The sequence below is a fragment of the Sorex fumeus genome, unplaced genomic scaffold (assembly GCF_029834395.1).
Source record: "Sorex fumeus unplaced genomic scaffold, SorFum_2.1 ptg000001l, whole genome shotgun sequence".
Taxonomy (NCBI): domain Eukaryota; kingdom Metazoa; phylum Chordata; class Mammalia; order Eulipotyphla; family Soricidae; genus Sorex; species Sorex fumeus.
Genome location: NW_026606058.1, coordinates 9,846,691 through 9,865,551, shown reverse-complemented (window position 1 = coordinate 9,865,551; position 18,861 = coordinate 9,846,691). Strand labels below are relative to the sequence as shown.

Sequence of the window (18,861 nt, the reverse complement as noted above, 5' to 3'; positions counted from 1 at the left end):
TTTGAAGCGCCTAAAATAAAATTTAAAAAGGTAAAAAGGTAAAGGCCCTCCCGTTGATCATCGATTTGCTGGAGCGGGCCCAGTAATGTCTCCATTGGAGACTTTGTTGTTACTTAATCACTTAATCACTTAACTTCCCGTTAGTCGTCGATTTGCTCGAGCGGGCGCCAGTAACGTCTCCATTTGTCCCTGTCGCGTGGTAGTGTAGCCCAATGGCATCTGTTCGCTCTGGGAACATGAAGGGCCTCAAACCGATCGTTCATGATCTTGACGAAGAAATCTGACCATCTGGTAGGTGGGCGGCCATGCGGTCTTTTGACATCCCGTGGAATCCAATCAGTAACAGCTCTAGTCCAACGGTCGTCTTTAAATCTCATTATGTGACCAGCCCATCTGATTTTCGACACCTTGGCAAATGAGACAGCGTCCCTGATCCTTGATCGTCGACGGATGTCAGAACTCCGGATTCGTTCTCTCATTTGAGTTAAACGTGATATTCCAAGCATAGCTCTTTCTATTCTTCTTTGGGAGACCTGAATAGCATTCTCATCCTGTTTGCGTAGGGCCCAGGTCTCTGAGGCATATGTTAATGCAGGAAGAACAGTGGAATCAAAGAGATGTGCCCAGAGCCGGAGGTTCTTCGTCCTCTTAGCTATTTCTTCGACGTTCTTGAAGGCGTTCCAAGCCGCTCTCTTCCTCCTGCGCAGCTCGGGTGCCAGATCATTTGTCATGTTGACCTCTCGACCTAGGTACACATAGCTGTTGCATTCGGAGATGGTCGTTCCATTGAGAGCGAATGGGGCGTCAGGAACAAGGCTGTTTCTCATAAACATTGTCTTCGTGAGATTCAGCTGTAGTCCTACCTTTCCACACTCACGGTCAAAGTCGGCCAGCATTTGTGCCGCTTGGCTGATGTTTGGTGTTATTAAAACAATGTCATCAGCAAAGCGGAGGTGGTGTAGTTGCCGACCATCTATCTTCACTCCTATTCCTTCCCATTCCAGTCGTCGCAGTGCGGGCGGAAGAGCCTGGCAAGCTATCCGCTGTGTATTCGATATGCCAAAACCAGTAACTACAACTGGTCTCATTCACCTTGTTGTTACTGTGTCTGGCATATCGAATACGTCACGGGGAGCTTGCCAGGCTCTGCTGTGCGGGCGAGATACTCTCGGTAGCTTGCCGGGCTCTCCGAGAGGGGCGGAGGAATCGAACTCGGGTCGGCCATGTTGGCTGCGTGCAAGGCAAACGCCCTACCGCTGTGCTATCAAGAAAAAAATTGAATTATCATTAAAAATGACAAAAATAGGGGCTGGAGAGATAGCACAGTGGGTAAGGCGTTTGCCTTGCACGCGACCGACCCGGGTTCGATTCCCGGCATCCCATATGGTCCCCTGAGCACTGCCAGGAGTAACTCCTGAGTGAAGAGCCAGGAGTAACCCCTGTGCATTGCCGGGTGTGACCCAAAAAGCAAAAAAATAAAAATAAATAAAAAAATAAAAATGACAAAAATAATCTACCCAGATACCTGTGAGTGATATGTCAGTGAGAGTCCACCTGTAGATCCAGGCCTGAGACTCTCTGTGCTGATTCCCGACCTGTGTCTGTGCAGCATGGCCTGGGCAGGATTGGCCAGATGTTCATACATAATTGGATCCCCTGTGACACTGGATCCCCGTTTCGAAGGCAGTCTTTCATCTACACCCAGCTAAGCATGCATTTTGTTTGTTGGGGGTGGGGTGGGGGTGGGAATCCGGACAACTGGCAGTGTTCAAGGCTTACTCCTGAGGGTCCTCAGGAATCCAGGGATCATGCCTAGAGGTGCTTGGGAGACCATTTGTGGTGCTGGGGGTTAAGCTTGGTTGGTTGCATAAAAGTGCCTTACCTGTTGTACAACCCTCCCCCTGCCTCAGCTCTCTTAAGAGAAATGTGTGTTGTCAACATACAGAATCTCCTGGTGGTTGCAGCCTTTTCTTGAAATATTGCTCTGGAAGGGTCTGTGTTCCAGGACTGCAAAATTGTGAATTATGGGGCAGCCGTTGCTGCAGAATTCTGATGCTGGTCCTGCCTCTGGTATAAAAGCCGCTCCAATAGCAAGAGAAATGCACGTTGAGAATTTTAAACCTGTCCTTCATCACCCCTTTCCCATATACTTTCACTCAAAATTCCAAGTATCTTGATTAGGGGAGGAAAGAGGATCTTCAACTCACTCTGTCAGTTGACTTTAATGCTTCGGGATCCGTTATTTGGTAGAGAGAAAGGTAAAAGTGGAAGGAGTGGTTTTGGAAGATAAACATGGGTGGTCTGAAAGATGAGTTCAACTCCTTAAAGAGCTTTGCATGGTGCTCTTTAAGAGGTTGCTCAGTGAATATAGGGTGCTGTACCTCCTACAGAGGCTCTGGATTCACCCTGAAACTCAGATTCTCATCAAGAGCCCCTGCTACACCTTGTGTTGTTTCCATGTACCTTTCTAAGGGTTAATGAAGACCCACTATGGGAAGGGCTATCACTGTAGAACTGTCCTTTGACCCGGGACACCCACAGAATCTTTTTCATTTTTATTTTTATTTGTGAGACACCATGTGGTACAGTTGTAGACTTACAAATTTTTGTGCTTGGGTTTCAATTTTACAATGATCGAATACCCATCCTTCCACCGGTGCCCATTTCCCACCACCACGGATCCCAGTATCCCTCCCACCCCCTATCCTCCCCATCCCACCCTGCCTCTGTGGCAGGGCATTCCTTTTTTTTTTTTTTTTTGCTTTTTGGGTCACACCCAGCAATGCTCAGGGGTTACTCCTGGCTTTGCACTCAGGAATCACTCCTGGCGGCGCTCGGGGGACCATATGGAATGCTGGGAATCGAACCTGGGTCGGCTGCGTGCAAGGCAAACGCCCTACCCGCTATACTATCGCTCCAGCCAGGGCATTCCCTTTTGTTCTCTCTCTCCTCTTGGGTGTTGCACCCACAGAATCTTTCCAGAGTATGTGTGATGGGCAAACCTTTGCCAGTGACAGAGAGTTGTATCATTCAAGGGTGTGTGTTTCACCTACCTTAACCAGTGAATGAAAGCAGATTGTATTAAAAACCTAGGTGGTCTTTTTCTAACAAAAAGATCACTTTGTACCTCAAAAGGAAGACTGTCACTGTCACTGTCCTCCCGTTGTTCATCGATTTGCTTGAGCGGGCCCAGTAACGTCTCTATTGGAGACTTTGTTGTTACTGTGTTTGGCATATCGAATACATCACGGGTAGCTTGCCAGGCTCTGCCGTGTGGCCAAGATACTCTCGGTAGCTTGCCGGGCTCTCCGAGAGGGGTGGAAGAATCGAACTCGGGTCAGCCATGTTGGCTGTGTGCAAGGCAAACGCCCTACCGCTGTGCTATCACTCCAGCCCTCAAAAGGAACAAAAGATTTCAAAGCTGTGTCAGTTCTCGGGCTAGTCACTATTCCCAGGTAGAAGCTTGGAGCAGAGATGTTTTACATCAGAGGAGGCTGGTGCCTGGGGCTGGACCTGAGAGGACACAGGAGGCCTGTCGTTGCTGTGACCACTGCTGCTGGCGCCCGAATGAAGCGCATGGAGCCACAGTGCCATCTTGGTTTCCCTGGTGCAGGTCTGGATGCAATTGCTCTCTCCTCTATCCTTTCTTTTTTCCTCTGGGCACCTTCAGAGGCTACAGGTGTGATAAGCAGGTACCAAAAAGAACACAGGGGGAGGGAGGCTCAGCTAGGCAGACGTGGGCAGTGCACCCCATCTGGATATCAGGCGAGAGGGCAGTGTGGTGCTTCTAGTTGGGGTGGTCACTGCAGAGAAGTGGGCCCTGGGTTGGATGCGTAAGCCCTTCTTATACACCTGCCGCTCTGGGCTCTCAGTATAGCGACTTTCTTAGATGTCTTCCATGAAGTTGGGTGTAAGCTTCTCATCACTGCGAGTCAGTTGGCACATGTTTCAGTAAAACATGTGTATCAGGGGCTGTCCCAGAGCGGCGGTGCTTGGAAAGGTAAGCAGAGACATCAGGCCCCTGTTACCTTCCTGCTCTGCAGAGGGCTGTGCAAAGGCCCCACTCTTCCTCCTGGCCCTGCGGTGTCTCTTGTTATTTGAGGGCATACAGAACTTTCTGGACAGCTGTGGGCTTCAGCCAGGCAGCTCTGGCTCCTGTACACTGTCCTGGGTTCCAGATGGAGCCCCTGATGAAAATTGTTTCCTGTGAGGGGATTTCAGTCAGAAACGGACTCCGAAGGGGCAGGGGCTGCTCCGTCCCCTGACTCTCTGTCGCACTGCTCCCCTTAAGTTTGGGTGTCTAACGTTACAATTTGGTTTGACCCTGGCACAGACCAGGCAGGACTGGCTAGGCTGGTGTGAAAAGTGTCCATAGTTTGGTGTCAGAAGTTGCCGCAGTGCCTTTCCGGTGTGATTGAGACAACTTAGTCTTTCTGAAGGATACTTCCTTAAACTGGGGTTCAGCAGAGGTGCTTTTCTCCAGGGTGTTCCGTGGAACCAGGTGGGGCACTCTTTGCTGACCTTCACCTATTAGCAGCAGTATGGGGGTGGGGTGGGGATCACCTTGCAGAGGGAGTCCAGAGGGAACCCTGGTATGCAACTGGGTAGCTGGAGGGACCCAGGCCCTTTGGCTTGAGGAATCTGCCCGTTGCTATGGAATGAGGAGCCAGAGGGCAGGAAAAGGGTGCAGGACTGCTCTTCTCTCCGTCCTGTGGGGTTCCTGCTGAGAAGGTGGGTGGGCTGGCCCCTTTTGACTCCCTTAGTCTTACTCTTCCTGGGCCTGTCCTGACGACAGTGGTCCCTCCTGCACACAGGTTGTTTTCGAGAAGCAGCCAGTCCCACTTTAGGGCCTTCGCACAAGCCCTGCCTGCAATGCCCTCTCAGCACATAAGCCCCTTTGCTCTTCCTTCCACGATAGGGGCGCATGCCCCAACAGAGGGACCATGTGAGGCCTTGCCAACATGAGTATCAGGCAGTGGGTGCTGGCAGTTCCAGCTCTTGTCACTGGGGCAGGGGAATGGGGCTGAGAGGTGTGATGGGCTGAAGAATCACTCCTACTGTGCATGGTTCATGTGCATTCATTTGGAACCAGGGCTTGTTTGTATGGTGGGAATTGACCTAGGGTACAGTTGTGTGACTGCAGAGGAAACGAAGTGGGAGCGGGAGTTTCAGCCTGGCTTTCTGAGTGCGTCTAGTGCATGCGAGCATGGGTAGGGATTTGCGTGCATGGATTTGCTTCATTATCTCCGTTCATCTAGCTGATGTCCATCCATGCTGGGCACACTGAACAAGGCTTCTTGGGGCAAGGGACAGTCAGGGATCTCCAGGGAAGATTCAGGGCTCTGGGACAGCTGCAGGACAGACACTGCCCTGAGAAAGCCTCTTCACTGCTCTCCTGGGTGCTGGCGTTTCTGGGAACCTGGAGGCTACCCAGTGCTTTGTCTTGAAGGCAGGCAGAGTTGTGTATCTGTGAGATAATGATGGGGACACTAGGAAAACAAAAATGGCTCGGGTGAGCCTTCAGGCAGAGAGAGGAGAGGGCACGTGGAGGAGCCTTTGGGAGGTGACTCCACTCTCTCCTTGCAGCTCACCTGCGGCGGTGTCAGGAGTGACTGGGAAACCCTTGGATATCACTGGTGCTGGGTCTGGGCCTGGAGGCCCTTCACACTCTGAGGTGTGGCTGGCTTCTCTCCTGCTTGGCGTTGGCACTTAATACTTGCACATCTTGGTGGGTCTGAGTCTGCATTTTCTTCCTGAACAGGCCAGAGGATTTGAAAAATTCTCAATTATGGAATCAAGTCCCTTGGAGCTAGTTAATAGTTAAGGGTGGCTCTGGGGGTCATTGTCTGCTTGAAATGTAGTGGTATGTGCCGTTTCATGCTGTGTGCTCATCTCCTTACAGATTATGTGCTTGGGGCATCTTGCATTCACAGTGGTGTGGATGGAAATCAGGGGCTAGGCGCAGGGGGCCAATCGAACTCATTATTGGGTCTGTGCCAGAGACACTGGTTCTGAAACACTGGGCTAGACTGAGTGCAATGAACAGGCACATCGGGGCTTTGGATGGTCACTGTGTTGGTCAAGGAGGAAGTACAGTCATTTTGAGAAGGGTGGCCTGCAGCCCTGCAGTGGCCAAGACCCTGACCCTTCCCCTGAGGAGCACGGGGGCCCCTCTGAGCCACTGCTGCCAGCTGTCCATGGCTGCCCTCAGAGGGCCAGAGACAGGCTAGTTTCGATGTCCAGTGTTCTCTGCCTCTGGTTTCTTCAGGGCTAGCACTTGGCTGAATTCTTTATCAACTCTTGTCTCTGAAATAATTGGGCCTTTGGTTAGTATTGGCACTCGGTTTTGGTAACAACCACCATTATCTGCAGAGCTGTGACATTTCCTGTTGGATCCCTTCAACTCATTTAATCCAGGCATGTGATGGAAATCTGAGGCTGTTCCATAAACAATTGTCCAGTGTATAGGGTTGTTCATATAGACCAGAGGCTCACAACTTATTTGACTTACTGTTCCCTCATTAAAAATCAATTAAAAATCATTCTGAAGCTCCTTGAAAATCCACCTTCTTTTATTTATTTTTTGTTTCATTTTGGGTTTTTTTGGCCACCCCCATTTTGCTCAGGGCTTGCTCCTGGCTCTGTGCTCAGGGATCATTTCCGGCGGTGCTTCAGGGCTGTATGCGGTGCCAATGGGGACTCAAACCCAGGCTGGCCAAGAGCATGGCAAGCATCTTCTTGGTGCAGTTGTATCTGGCCCTGGAAACTACCTCTTTGAACAAGGTCGCAGAAGGCATCTTGATTGTTCCAGAGCTCCAGGGAGAGGAGTTGGAGTTGTCCAATAATATAGATGAATTTTGTGAGTGATTTTCCCAGAAAATGATGCTTGCATTGCCAAGTCACCTGCTTCCCGTGTTTTAAATGCTTTTCATCTGTTTTGTCAGGCTGTCCTTAAGATATTAGATTGGTGCATGTCTCAGGTTATTATTCCAAGTCATTCTTGGAGAAGGTGCTCAGAGCTCTTTGGCCGAGTGCACAGCTGGGGAAAGAGCACCTGGAGTGGTCAGGGAGGAGGGAGACAGCAGCCGAGTCCACCCTAGCGACTGATGGGGTGACAGATGTCATAGCCAGAACGCCCTTACAAACTCTTAAAAAAACCCAAAAACCAACCAACAGCAAACCTTTTTATATTTTATCTTTGCTTTTCCAGTAGCTGCAGCCAGATCTCATTGTTCATTGTCTTTCTGCTCTGAGACATAAAGGTTTGGAGCTGAACTCTGAGAAGGTCAGCGGAATCTGTGAGGCAGCCCTCAGTACTACGGGCTTGCTAGGGACTGTGGCCATGGGAGTTTGGGGGACCCGCACCCTTGGAGGGCAGCACCTGCTCCTATTGTCTGGGGGCAGGGAGCTGTGGTAGGTGAGGTCCACACCGCAGGACTGAGCTGCACAGCCCCAGTGCCACTGTGACAGGCCCTGGGAGGTCCTGCTGGGCATGTGGAAGACGGCCGGCTGTGTCCATGGTGTGAGGAGGCGCTGAGCCAGTCTGTGAGTGGAGGATGCTCCCGCCAGCCCTTCTGTGTAGTACTGTCTCAGGTCACTGGTTCAGACATGGTCTGGCCAAGTGTGGACTGTGTTGGCATCAGGAAAACCGTCGCTCTCCATTCGGCATTGGGTTTCCTGTCTTGTTCCCTTGTTTCATATTCTTGAAGTCCTGGGGACTCCAAGTGAAGTCAGGACTGCGAGGTTATGTCTGAGAAGGGTCCTGAGGTCCAGGTTGGAATGGGGGTGGGGGATGGAGAGCCAGCGTCCCCAGGTCCTGCTGCACTTTTAACTCAGATCACTCACTGGGTGTGGACTCAGGATGGTCCAGACGCAGGGTCCACAGACACAGTGGCCTAGAGGGAATTCCCAGAGAATGGAGAGGAAGGAGGCAGGTGGGCGGAAGGGCATCAAGGCCTGTGGAGGTTCTCTGGGGTCCTCCTGCCCTGCCTGCTTCCACAGGCCCTCACCCTTCCTCCTGAAATGTGGGAGTTGACTCTGACTCACACAGTTGCTGGTGCAGCTCCTGAGACAGTGACCAGAACCACTCTTCGGTATCATCTGAATGCCAGGATGGGACTTTACGCATGATGTAGCCCATTTAGACATGGAGACACGTGCATGCACAGCGGTGTGAGAGCAGAAGAGACATGTAATCTCTCATTTCAGCCTCCTTGTTGGTTAAGGTTTGAAACAGAATGAGTAGATATAATCAAGAATCCTCTTGCAGGTGAACTCGATCGATAGCCATGCTGATGGTGCCAGCACTGACAGAGATCTCCCGGGTCTGACAGACAGTTGCCTGTGCTCAGTGACTAACTGTCCTCACTGTGTCACCACAGAAGTCTGTTCTGCAGCTGCTAGTTAATAGCATTGGGTCACTTGAGGTCCTCGGTTCTCGGGGCTGAATATCCTCATTCGCTCTGGACACTAGCAGGTGATAACCACGGCAGTAGCCAGAGTGTTTGAGTTCCCATTTATGATTAAACCGGCAGCAGCTGCCTTTGTTCCCTCTCAATGGGACCTGCTGTGTGTGACTGGCCGGCGATGGGGACATCTGAATGATCGTGTTTGCTGTTTGCAGGTTCTGCGGCTTCCCCTGCCACCTGCAACTCTCATTTGTCACAAACCGCTCAGGTGAGTCTGTGTGTCTGTTTCTTTGTCCCAGTTTCTTCTCCGGTCTCTGACTTTGAATTTACCCCTAGAGTTAGGTACTACTATTTGATAATCTAGTTCTCTTTTCATCTCAAAAATTAATTGGGGTGTAGTTCAGCAGTAGGGCACTTGCTTTGCATGTATAAGGCCCTGAATTAAATCCCCCAAATAAAAAGTAACTGGGAGGCATCACACACTATATTCATGCTGCTTTTCCTGGCGGATGCATCCTCCTGCTCTTATATGCCCCATGTAGTGGGTAAATCTTGTCTTTCAGTCAGCAGCTATACTGCCATGGCTCGATTGTGAAGAAGAAAATTCTGGGAGGAGGTTCTACTAGATTCTTAATTGAAGAATGTGTCCCTGAAGGGCTGCCATCAGGGACATTATCCATTTTTTTTTAGCTCATTGTGCAAAAATTCAGATTAAAAAAAAATTTTTTTTTGGTGGGGCACACCCAATGGTGGTCAGAACTTCTTTCTGACTCTACACTCAGGGATTACTCCTGATGGTGCTCAAATGGGATGACAGGAATCGAATCCAGGTTGGCCACGTGCAAGGCAAGTGCATTACCTACTGGACTATTGCTTGGGCCCTTGATCTGATTTTTAATGTCATCAGAACCGGCTTCCTTCCATGTCTGGCTCATTGGGAGAGAAAACTCAGATGCAGGGGTGCATTGGAGAAAAGTTCATGCATCCCTCTGATTTAATGGTGGCTGTGATTGTCATGGGTTGGACATTTTCCTTTTGTCCTGCCACCACCTGGAGCATTGCAGATATGGGCCTGAGTAGTGAACCTGTGGTCCCTGTGCTGAGGGCGGCAGGACGGGAAGCCCTGCAGGGCGTAGCCATGGTTTCCCAGACCCTGGGACTCCTCTGCTCTTGACAGCGGTATCCGTCCTCCTCTTACTCCTTTCTGGGCCCGGAGCTCGTCAGTAAGTGTCTCTCCCAGGGAAGTGAGGGTCCTTCCACTGCCTGCTCCGCTTGCCTCAGGGGGTCTCATTTCCTGTGGTTGCTTCAACACTCACCCCTCAAGCTGCAGGTGGACAAGCTGGTCTGTCTCTGCTGGCATATTTCCTCTCCCCAAGGTGCTTCTTGCAGCTGTTGACTGACACTCAAAGCTGGGACAGGTGCTCTGTGGCTACTGCTCTGACCTTCCTCCTGGCCAGGCTGGCCCAGAGTCCGCACGCAGCTTGCTGGCCAGCCTCTTCTTAGTTTTCCTGACTGCTGGCTTGCCTTGTCCCAGCTGAGCCTTGAAGGAAATGAAGACTTCTTCCCTCTAGAGGGAGGAACAGTTGAGAGAGGAAATTTCAGGCCTTGATGCGTGTCCCCTGCCCTGTGCCCAGAGATGGTGACCTGCACGTCCTGTGTGGCTCCTGGCCCCGTCTCACAGAGTCCCTCTCTCCAGGTTGCCAGCTCTGAGTTGCACCATGGAAAACAGCCACGAGCTGGACCTCACTTACATCACTGAGCGCATCATTGCCGTGTCCTTCCCTGCGGGCTGCTCGGAGGAGTCCTACCTGCATAACCTGCAGGAGGTCACGCGCATGCTGAGGTCCAAACATGGGGACAACTACCTGGTGAGTGGGGGCCGTGGCCGAGACGGTGGTTGAGCAGGTATTAGCTGCCCTCGCCCCAGGCACCGTGTGGGGGTGACTGCAGCCCACCCACCTCTGACCTCTGAGTCCAGCAGCGTTTGCAGGGTTTTGGCGTGCACCAAGAATTGTGCAGGGACTCCTGTCCCCTTGGACGTGACAGGGAAGCGTCACTGTTCTGCAATGTGGCTGCCCCACCATCACCATGTGGGGGACCCCCACCCTGTCTTGCTTCCCCAGCTCCAGCACACGGCCTCAGACTGTCCCCCTGGCTGGCAGGCAAAGTGCCACCTCCCTCCTGTAACTGGAGGGTCATGTGAGTGTCCCAGAACCCGGTGGCTAGTGCATGGGTCTGAGGAGCAGTGTGGAGGGCGCTGTCTCATGCCAGGATCTGCCACGTGTGCCCCGGAAGACCTGGTATCTGGTGGCGGTGGCACTGTCCTGCTCACTTTCTCGTGTGGTGATCCCTGTGGGGTGAGTCAGCCTTCGGTCCGCCCTGACCTCCCTGTGAGACGCAGCTCGTCTTCCCCCTCTGTCCACATGTTCGTCCCAGAGGACTGCATGGCCCTGTCAGACTTCTGCAGCCTCTGTTGGGCCTGAGCTGGTGACCATGGCCGGCTGGAAGAGCTGTGGCCCTGGGTTCCTCTGGGAGGAGGACGTGTGTGAAGGCCCACCCGGCCCTGTTCTGAGTCTCCACTGTCTGTTTCTTAGAACTTTGCCCCACCCCCATGCCTTCCTGGGTAGTCACCTACTCCAGTCCACAGAACTCTGATCACCCACAGTCCACAGAGACCCTGGCAGGGCCCAGGGCTGCCATGTACTGGGCTAGGGTCGGCCAAAGTTCTTTCCAGACCATTCAGGGCCTCCTTGGGGCCAGAGTGCCCTTGCACCGTCCTGTGAGGGAGAATCATGGCCTGTTTTGAAAGAAAGGCTGAAACTGGGTTGTGCATCTCCTGAGCTGCGAAGCCTGTGAGAGTGAATCCCCCTCAGACCATGGCTAAGAGGATGAGGCCCGCTCAGAAGGGAAGCTGGGGCCCTTGTTTAGTGGCGCCATGGCTGGGGCTTCTCTCCACTCTGATCAGCATCTGGCTCTGAAGTGACGGGGGCCTGGAGCTGGATTTCTACCCCCCTCATGCTCCCATGAGTTTCTCTTTAGCTCGCTCAGGATGTGCTTCGTCCGGGCTTGGCGCGTGCGCCCTGCTCGGCTGTGCGTGTTGGTGACTCAGCAGGCTGTGCTCTGTGCCCCTGCTTGTGCCGGGTTGCTCCTGGGCAAGCTAGACTTCTCTTGCCACCTGGAAATGCCTGTTCTATTTTGTGTTTATTTCACGATAATTACATTTCTATACGTTTCAATTTTTTGCAGGTATTAAACCTTTCAGAGAAGAAGTATGACCTGACAAAGCTTAACCCAAAGGTATGGACGTGGCAGTTTTGTTCTGTTTCATAAACTCTCCATGGACATTGTTTCTGCTGCAAAAGCTTCAAACTTTGTGTGATGTGACTCAGTAGTAGGTTAAGGGTTGGTCCTGGTAGGGATTCTTGTTTAAATGAAATACTGCTTTTTTGGTTTGAAATAATTATAAATTCACAGGAATTTGCAAAATGAACATAGAGATTTCCCTATATTCTTGACTAGGTATCCCCATGGTCACACCTTGCATGTTCAACAGTAACATAGCAACATCTGGAGTGCCAGAGAGTTGAGCCTATGTTGTTTGCAAGCAACCTACCCATTGTACGAGTGCAAAAGCCACGAATTGCATTCAGCCATGGGAGTTTTATGGGGGTAGGGGGTTGGGGAGGAGGGAGAGAGAGAGAGAGAGAGAGAGAGAGAGAGAAGACCATTGGGCAAGCTATGGTATCTCTGTTCGCACACAGTTGACCCATGTACTTCAAGTGTTTGAACTGTGTAGGCCTATGTTTATGGGGATCTTATAAGCAGATATCATAAACTTAAGGTATTGATAAATAAAGGACAAAACTGCAAATGTACGTTTTTTAATGATTTCTCTCTCCCTCTTTTGGGGTTGGGGGACACACCCAGCAGTGCTCAGGGATCACTACTCACTCCTGGCAGGCTTAGGGGACAATATGGGGTGCCAGGGATTAAACCCGGGTCATCCACATGCAAGTGCTACCTGTTGTGCTGTCACTGTGGACCCTCTTTATGATTTTCTTGATAATGCTTTCTTTTCTCTAGCTTACATTATTCCATGAGTACAATAATCTTGTATTACAATGCAAAAATACTTGTCTTTAGCTTTTAGTTGGCAAGACTTAGTTGTTCAAGATTATATTTATAGTATAGAATAATAATACTATAATAATACAATAATATAGTATAACTATATTTCATATGTTGAAATATTTTCCAACCATTATGATAAAGCAAGTAAGAAAACAGGGGCTAGAGAGAGTACAGCGGGTAGCCTTGCATGTGGCCAACTAAGGCTGGGTCTCCAGCACTTGGAATTATGGTCGCCTGACTATACCAGGAGGGACCCTGAGCACCAAGCCAGGAGAAGACTCTGGCCCCCCAAACACAATATTCACCAAAAACAAACAAGCAGTTAGTGGCCTGTTTTAATGCTAGCTGAACGCAGGATTTATGCTTCATGTGCTTCAACTGTGCCAAATTTTGACTTAGAAGTAGTCCAAAGGGATTCAACAATGTTAACAACTATGACCTCAAGGAAGTGCAAGGGGGTTATGAATTTTCCTGCTTTCTGGCAGTTTTCTGTGTTTTCTGTGAATTTATGCTATTTCTGTTGCCTTTATGTTAAGGTTCCTCTGAACCCTTTAATTAGAGGGGACAGGAAAGGGAGTAGTGATCAAAAAGTGTCCTAGGATCTGCATGTGCAGGTCCGGATGCTTAGAACTGCTAGTCTCATGGCAGGTCCACTGAACTCTTCTCACATAACTCATGTCAGACCCACTGAACTCCTCTCACACATGACTCATGTCAGATCCACTGAGCTTCTCTCATATATGACTCATGAAGGTACACTGAGCTTCTCTCACACATGACTCATGTCAGTCACACTGAGCTCTTCTCACATGAGTCATGTCAGACCCACTGAACTCCTCTCACATATGACTCATGTCAGTCACACTGAGTTCCTCACATGACTTATGTCAGCCACAGTGAGCTTCTCTCACACTTGACTCATGTCAGTCACACTGAGCTCCTCTCACATGACTCATGTCAGACCCACTGAGCTCCTCTCCATTGACTCATGTCAGACACATTGAGCTTCTCTCAGACATGACTATGTCAGTCACACTGAGCTTCTCTCACATGACTCATGTCAGTCACACTGAGCTTCTCTCATGTGACTCATGTCAGTCACACTGAGCTCCTCTCACACGACTCATGCCAGACACACTGAGCTCCTCTCACATGACTCGTGTCAGTCACACTGAGCTCCTCTCACATGACTCATGTCAGACACATTGAGCTTCTCTCAGACATGACTATGTCAGTCACACTGAGCTTCTCTCATGTGACTCATGTCAGTCACACTGAGCTTCTCTAACATGACTTGTGTCAGTCACACTGAGCTCCTCTCACATGACTCGTGTCAGTCACACGGAGCTCCTCTCACATGACTCATGTCAGACACATTGAGCTTCTCTCAGACATGACTATGTCAGTCACACTGAGCTTCTCTCACATGGCTCATGTCAGTCACACTGAGCTTCTCTCATGTGACTCATGTCAGTCACACTAAGCTTCTCTAACATGACTCATGTCAGATCCACAGAACTCCTCACATGATTCATGTCAGTCACACTGAGCTCCTCTCACACGACTCATGTCAGACACACTGAACTCCTCTCACATGACTCATGTCAGACACATTGAGCTTCTCTCAGACATGACTATGTCAGTCACACTGAGCTTCTCTCACATGACTCATGTCAGTCACACTGACCTCCTCTCACGTGACTCATGTCAGACACATTGAGCTTCTCTCAGACATGACTATGTCAGTCACACTGAGCTCCTCTCACATGACTCATGTCAGTCACACTGAGCTCCTCTCACATGACTCATGTCAGACACACTGAACTCCTCTCACATGACTTGTGTCAGTCACACTGAGCTCCTCTCACATGACTCATGTCAGACACACTGACCTCCTCTCACGTGACTTATGTCAGACACATTGAGCTTCTCTCAGACATGACTATGTCAGTCACACTGAGCTCCTCTCACATGATTCATGTCAGTCACACTGAGCTCCTCTCACATGACTCATGTCAGTCACACTGACCTCCTCTCACATGACTCATGTCAGACACATTGAGCTTCTCTCAGACATGACTGTCAGTCACACTGAGCTTCTCTCACATGACTCATGTCAGTCACACTGACCTCCTCTCACGTGACTCATGTCAGACACATTGAGCTTCTCTCAGACATGACTATGTCAGTCACACTGAGCTCCTCTCACATGACTCATGTCAGTCACACTGAGCTCCTCTCACATGACTCATGTCAGTCACATTGACCTCCTCTCACATGACTCATGTCAGACACATTGAGCTTCTCTCAGACATGACTATGTCAGTCACACTGAGCTCCTCTCACATGACTTGTGTCAGTCACAGTGAGCTCCTCTCACACGACTCATGTCAGACACACTGAGCTCCTCTCACATGACTTATGTCAGTCACACTGAGCTCCTCTCACATGACTCATGTCAGACACATTGAGCTTCTCTCAGACATGACGATGTCAGTCACACTGAGCTTCTCTCACATGACTCATGTCAGTCACACTGAGCTTCTCTAACATGACTCATGTCAGACCCACTGAACTCCTCACATGATTCATGTCAGTCACACTGAGCTTCTCTCACACGTGACTTATGTCAGACACACTGAGCTCCACTCACATGACTTGTTTCAGTCACACTGAGCTTCTCTCACACGTGACTCATGTCAGACACACTGAGCTCCACTCACATGACTTATGTCAGTCACACTGAGCTTCTCTCACACATGACTCATGTCAGTCACACATGACTCATTTCAGACCCACTGAGCTCGCTCACACATGACTCATATCAGACACACTGAATCCTCTAACATGCCTGACTCATATCTGACACAATAAGCTCCTATCACACACACGACTCATGTCAGACCCACAGAGCTCATGTCACACCTGACTCATTTTAGAGCCATTGAGGTCTTCTCACACATGACTCATGTCAGACCCACTGAGCTCCTCTCACATGACTCATGTCAGACCCACTGAGGTCCTCTATATGGAACTCATGTCGGACTCAGTGAGCCCTCTCACACATGATTCATCAGACCCACTGAGCTCCTCACATGTGCTATGACTCATCAGACCCACTGAGCTCCTCTCCCACATGACTCATGTCAGATCTGTGAGCTCTTCAGCACAGCACAGAATTCTCTCTGTGATGTGCTGTGATCAGTGTTGAAGGTTCTCCCAGAAGATGTTTGTTCTAGACACGTGCCCTCTGGCTGCTCCCAGATGCTTCCTGGGCATGCCTTCTGCATTTCTCCAAACTGTGATTGCGTCTTTTAAGAGGAATTTGGCAGCAACTATGGCCAAGAATTTGGCTGGGAGTCAGGGGCCTGGGGGGTAGGGTTCCTGGAGTCCCCTAGGGTTCCTGACAGTCAGTCACCATCCTTATATGCCCCACAGGCCAAAGGGCTGGTTCCATCTGAACCCTGATCCTCACAGAGCGAGAGACTACACTCGGAAATGGAGGATTCGTGGCCTCTGACCTGGGGACTGGGCAGCTGAGCAAGGGGAGGCCGGGCGCCTGGAGCCTCACACTCAAGCCTGCATCTCAGAGAGAGGTCATCGCCAATCTGAAAGGACTCGTGCGATGCCCCTGAGTCCTGTGGTTCATACACACCTGAGAGAAGCAACAGAGAGTGCCCAGGTCCCAGGAAACAGCAGAGTCCCCGATGCAGAAATGCTCTGGAGGACCCCTCAGGCTCTCTCTCACTCAGAGCCCCGGAGGCAGAGGGTCTCCAGGATCCACCTCAGAGACACATGCAATGAGACCCCAGTCCACAGGGCGATGGGCTTAAGTCTCTTAACACCCCATGACCCTATACCTGGAGCTCAGATCCTGGCCCAGGGTCCCCCTGCTCTCTGTGTGGCGCCCCCTGTGGCTGCGGGCGGTAGTGCAGTCAGGCAGGGCTGGGCAGTGGAGCTGTGAGGCCCAGGGACCCTTTCTCAAGCACTCAGTTGTTTGCTTCCATGGAAAGGAGATAAAGCAGGAGAAGGAGGCAAAGGGGAGCAGCTGTGACTCTCTGCCAGAGAGGGAGTAGAAGGTGCCCTGACCATTGAGAATGGACAGAGGATTGGGATTGCTCCATGGGACATGGAGCAGGAGGTACATGAAGAACGTTCTGGTGGAGCGGCTGCTGGACCGTGTCAGAACGGGGGAGGCTGCGTGAGCCTGATGGAAGAAGGGTCCTCTGTATGCAAACTCCTAGCCCCTTCCCTAATCTTGCACCCCCAGAGTGCTGACACCTGTCCCTGCAGGGCCTTTCTGAAGCCCTTCTGAATGTGACCAGGGAAATGTACTTCTTCTTTTTCTTTCTTAAGAAAGGAAAAGAGAAGAAAGGAAAACAAAAGAAAAGAAAGAAAAGGTAAAAAGGAAGCCCCCATGGGCAAAGCAAGAGGGATTTGCAGAGGGCGGGTGGGGGGGAGGCAGAGGGCGGGTGGGGGGGAGGCACAGCTGACGGGGACGCGGGCGAGAAAGCCTCGCTGCGAGGCGGGGCGGGATCTCTTGGGGGCGGGGCCTCGGCCGCGCGCAGGCGCAGGCGCAGTCAGGCTCAGGTCGCCGCCTCCGCGCCACTGGGTCGCCGCTGCGCGTGCGCAGAAACTGCGCCGCGCGCGCCGAACCAGGTCTCCGCTGCCGCCGCCGCCCCCGCTGCCGCCGCCGGTACCTGCCGCTGATGCTCCCCGGCGCTCCTCTCGCAGCGCCTCGCTCTGTCCTCTTGTCCCCCGGCTGCGGGACGCCCTCCCCGGCCTCCGAGCTGCCCGCACCGCCCTCCCGTCCTCAGCGCTTCGCCCAGCGCCCCGGGAACGGCGCCGCCCCCACCCCGCCAACGGCTCCTTTCCGGACGGTCCGGTTAATCCGCACTATCAGAATTACTTAGTTTATTTTGCTTTTTGGGGGGTCACACCCGGCGACGCTCAGGGCTTCCTCCCGGCTCTGCGCTCGGGAATTACCCCGGCGGTGCTCGGGGGACCCTGTGGGATGCTGGGAATCGAACTCGGGTCAGCCACGTGCAAGGCAAACGCCCTCCCCACTGTGCTCTCACTCCGGCCCCCCAGAATTGCTTTACGAATTTTAGTTTTGGGGCCACACTCTGCCTGCGTGGAACCACTCTTGGCGGGCGTTGGGGACCATGTGGGGTGATGGGGCTCCAACCTGGGGTCGCCATGTGCACGGCAAGTGCCCTACCCACAGTGCTATTGGGGTTTTTCTTTGTCCCAGAATTATAATTTAAAACAAAATCATATTGTAGCCGGATATCTTACACTTTTTTCTACATGTGACCTCATTTCACCCAAGGCACTTATGCACAATCCAGGCATATCAAACATTTAGTATCACGGTGATGGTCACGGTCCTCCCGTTGTTCATCAGTTTTTTCGAGGGGGCCCAGTAACATCTCCATCTCCATAGTAACTTCGTGGGCTGGAGCAATAGCGCAGGTAGGGCATTTGCCTTACAAGCAGCCAACATGGCCGACCCGAGTTCGATTCCTCCGCCCCTCTCAGAGCCCGGCAAGCTACCGAGAGTATCTTGCCAGCACGGCAGAGCCTGGCAAGCTACCCGGGATGTATTCAATATGCCAAACACAGTAACAGTAAACATTTAGTAATAATTACAAATTTATTGTGAAACTCGTTTTGCTACATTTACATTTGGTTATGCAACCCCATACTGTGTCATGACCATATGGGACGATGATCTGTTTTAAGAAGCTAGGCTCTATAGTCATATCGGTTTTATTGGGTGGTCCATTGGCTATGTACTTGCCTTACTTGGAAACGAGAACTTGATTGTTCTCTATTTTGTTGTAAGCGGACAGATTGCGGTATTCATTCTCTTTTAGTTATATATATTTTGCTTTTTCTTGGGTCACACCCAGCGATGCTCAGTGGCTACTCCTGATTCTGCATTAAAGAATTACTCCTGGTGCTCAGGGGACTCTATGGGATGCTGAGGATCGCCGTGTGCAAGGCACATGCCCTATCCGCTGTACTACCGTTCCCACCAGTTAATTTTTTAGATTAGAGTTTTGTCTTGATATTTCTTGATAATATAAAATTGGAAGTCCTAAACAAAAATGATTTTTTTAATTTAAATTTTTCTTCCTTTACAACTGAGAACACTTCTGATAAGATTGATGCAACAAAAAATAGATGCCTGTATGTTCACTGAATAGTGAAAGATTTAGCTATCTAAGAAAAGCTATCTGATATAGCCCTTAGGTAGTATTCAAATGGTTTAGAATAAGTACAATTGATTATGATGCATATTTTAAAAGTATTAAAA

The 18,861-nt window shown here is 50.9% G+C and overlaps 1 protein-coding gene across 1 annotated transcript in view; it reads left to right on the top strand.

Moving 5' to 3' along the window:
* Positions 1–18,546, top strand: part of LOC130032178 (tensin-3-like) — a 67,037-nt gene extending 48,491 nt beyond the window's left edge. Inside the window, exons 2-6 of the mRNA XM_056123862.1 lie at positions 8,624–8,676; positions 10,105–10,276; positions 11,655–11,705; positions 16,896–16,939; positions 18,455–18,546. Coding sequence (XP_055979837.1) covers positions 10,127–10,276; positions 11,655–11,705; positions 16,896–16,939; positions 18,455–18,488 — 279 coding nt within the window. The 5' untranslated portion in view covers positions 8,624–8,676; positions 10,105–10,126 and the 3' untranslated portion in view covers positions 18,489–18,546. The remainder of the gene's footprint in view (positions 1–8,623; positions 8,677–10,104; positions 10,277–11,654; positions 11,706–16,895; positions 16,940–18,454) is intronic.
* Positions 18,547–18,861: the final 315 nt, after the last annotated feature.